The sequence below is a fragment of the Condylura cristata genome, unplaced genomic scaffold (assembly GCF_000260355.1).
Source record: "Condylura cristata isolate star-nosed mole 26May11 unplaced genomic scaffold, ConCri1.0 scaffold00009, whole genome shotgun sequence".
Taxonomy (NCBI): Eukaryota; Metazoa; Chordata; class Mammalia; order Eulipotyphla; family Talpidae; genus Condylura; species Condylura cristata.
The window spans coordinates 2,821,973-2,825,079 of NW_004567110.1; the positions used below are offsets into that span (position 1 = coordinate 2,821,973).

Here is a 3,107-nt window from a genome sequence, read left to right on the forward strand (position 1 = left end):
CCCGCTGCGCCCCACAGCTGGCCCCGCCGCATTCCCCTGACCTCCCAGGCTCGGTGCACGGAAGCGCCTGCGTTAGACGCACGCACGCCCCCTCCGCACACCGCCCTCGTCTGCCCAGGGCTCCTCCATGCCGTGGACGCGGCGGGAGGCGATTCCGCGTGGCCGCGGGGCAGCGTGTCCTCGCCCCGGCTCAGGCACGTCCACAGCCACGGCCACACGGTTACCCCTCGCGCATCTTCCCTGCCTCGCCCGCCACCCCGGGGCCCTCAGTGAGGGCGCACGCTCCCTGGCCCACCCCGCCGGCACGTGCTGGCCGGGTGCGCGGGGGCAGGGGATGAGAGGCCGCCCCGTGGGCCCCAAGTCACGCTCCAGGGCTCCCGCCGTGTCGGGGTGCGGGTGTCCCGGCAGTGCCACGCTCGGGGGCCCCAGGCCGAGGATGGGGCCAGTGCGGGGGCCACCTGCCGGTGTCCCTCTGGTCGGCAGAGTGGTCGGACTGGCGTGGCCAGCAGCGTGGGCGGCCTGCGGCTCTGGCATGACGTCTTCCCGCTGCGCTGCTGGCCGGCGTGGGGCTGGGCGTCCCGCGCTCAGGGTCCGGCCTGGCCGGCACACTGCCGTGACCCTGGGCGGTGCTTCGTCGCGCTGACCCCGTGTCCACATCCGGGCAACGGCCCCGAGGCGCGGGTGTTCCAGGACCAGGCCTCCCTCCAGGGCTCGGCGGCCAAGCACTGGGGAACCCCTGGCAGCTGCAGGGTGCCTCTGCCCCGGGGTGTTTCTGTCGGAGGCTCATGACACGCTGCTTCTCCTCTAGGGAGATCCCGGCATCAGAGGTGACAAAGGACCTCCTGGTGGGAAGGGCCAGCCGGGGGACCCCGGAGCCCCAGGCCACAAAGGCCACACGGGCCTGATGGGACCCCAAGGACCGCCAGGGGAGAATGGGCCAGCCGGGCCCCCGGGGCCGCCCGGCCAGCCAGGATTCCCAGGACCCAGGGTAAGGGTGCGGGTGCTGCCTCGCCCGGGGCTGCTGGGCTGGGGGTCCTGGGAGGGGTGTGGCCTTCAGAGGGGCCAGGACGCCTGTGTGGGCGCGGCTGCTCCTGCCCGGCGCCCTGCGCCAGCCCCAGGCTGAGCGGCGGCCCTGGAGTCTGTGTGGCCAGTTGAGTCACACAGTTGCTCCCGTCCTGCTTCTGCCTTGCCCTGGCTCTGAGGTCGGTCCTTCCTGGTGGCTGTGGGCACCTGGGTGTCCCACCTGAAGCAGCTGGGCACCCTGCCCCTGTCCCGGCCACATCGGAGGCCCCGTGCCCTCGCCACGCCGTCCCAGGTCTGCTTCCATGTGCTGGACACTCGGGACGCCCCTAAGAGTGATTGGCCGGAGGAGAAAAGAGCGAGGAGGAGATGGGGTCCACCTCTCCCGGGGCCCCGGGCCTGGCCCGTGGGGTGCTTGCCCTTGAGGCGACCGCTCCCCCGAGGGGTCGGACAGGAGGGGACCTAGAGGGGACCTCGAGGGGACGGGTTCTGCTCTGGTAGGTTCTGAGACTCCTCCCTCTGCTTCTCTGAGCATCCTCACGGGTGTCTGCGAGCTGAGCCCAGGACAGGGTAGGGCTCGGGCATGGGGCTCAGACCCAGACGGGGAGACCAGACTCTGGGGGCCAGAGCGGCAGAGTGGCCCCTGGGGAGTCACACTTGAGCCCTTGCAGGAGGCGGCATGAGCTGGGAGGTAGTCAGGACTGCTCAGAGGCGGGAGGGCAGGCCGCGGGGCCGGTGCTGGGGAGGGTGCGGCTGGTCTTCCCCGGAGAAGCAGCCAGGGGAGGGTCAGGCCTGCAGGGAGGGACCAGCGGCCTCGCGGAGCCTGGGCAGGTTCTGAGTCACAAGGAGCGGGCCGGCCAGCCCCTGCCAGGGAGGCAGCTCCAGGTGCGAAGAGGGCGGAACTCGAACGGGCCTGGGGCACGCGGTGTGAGGTGCCCTGTGGCAGTCCTGGGGTCCCAGCTCCAGGGACCGTGGGCAGGAGTTAACCCCTCCCTCCCCCAGGGGGAGTCTCCATCCCTGGACACCCTGAGGCGGCTCGTCCAGGAGGAGCTCGGGAAACAGCTGGAAGGTGAGTGACCGGAGGTGGTCAGGGCCGGCCAGAGCCCCAGAAGCCGGCCCTCCTCGGGGCGGGGGCCCTGGCCGTCAGGGGTCCTGCAGCGCCCGATGCTGCCGTAGGGGGCGCCGCCGTTCACTCTGCGCCTCTGTGTGCCCGGTCACCACTGGCCCAGGCTGCTGGCGGGCCTCCCAGCACTCTGCCCGGCGGAGACCATGAGCAGACAGACGTGACGACCTCAGAGCAGTAAAAAGGTCCCGTGATGCCTCCGTGCAGAGGGTGAGGGAAGACAGACGCCGTGGCCGGCCAGCTCAGAGGGCGGGGTAGCGGAGCGGGGCTGCCCGGAGCGGGGCTGGGGGCCGGGAGAAGGGGCGAGGCCCCAGAACTTTGAATCTGTGTGAAGACCCTATTGGGCTGGTAGTGAACCCCAGGCCTGGCACTAGCCTGGCACAAGCAGGTGCCAGGGAGGGTGCAGGGGAGGAAGGTGGTGAGTGGGAGGAAGGTGGTGAGCCCCCAGTGCCCGCGGGCTCCCAAGCACACACCTGGGCTCCCGGAAGTCTCCCCGGGACCCCTGATCGTCAGGACGGCGCACGCGCAGCTGCCCAAGGCCAGAGCTGTCAAGGGGTCGGGCATGTGTGGCAGCCAGTGGCAGAAAGGCCGCTCCAGCCCCCTCGTGCCCTCCCTGTGTGAAGGGCGCCCGTGGAGAGAGCGCGGCCCTGCCCGGGCGGGGGCGGGAACCCGCGGGGCCGTCAGCGGGGTTCGCACCTACCCGAGGCCGGTGCCGCCGGGAAGGGCACAGCTCGGAACGCGGGCCCTTGGCTCCTGCCCACGGCCGTCCAGATAAGCACTGAGACCCGGAGGCCTTGAGCTGGGGCAGGGCGAGGGGAGGCGGGAAGTGGATGCCCAGGGGACCCCCGGGCCTCCGCAGCGGGGTTCCGCTTCCAGGCCCAGCTGCTGCCGCTCTCACCCAGGGCCACGGTCTGGTCGGTGCCCGTGGCTCACCCAGCGGGTGTGTGGGTGGTGGTGCGCGGGG

At 71.9% G+C, this 3,107-nt stretch overlaps 1 protein-coding gene across 1 annotated transcript in view; it reads left to right on the forward strand.

Moving 5' to 3' along the window:
* The window catches only part of COL22A1 (collagen, type XXII, alpha 1), a 144,036-nt gene that overhangs the window by 136,796 nt on the left and 4,133 nt on the right, over positions 1-3,107 (forward strand). The window contains exons 57-58 of the mRNA XM_004679973.1: positions 809-988; positions 2,023-2,089. Of these exons, the coding sequence (XP_004680030.1) occupies positions 809-988; positions 2,023-2,089 (247 nt within the window). The remainder of the gene's footprint in view (positions 1-808; positions 989-2,022; positions 2,090-3,107) is intronic.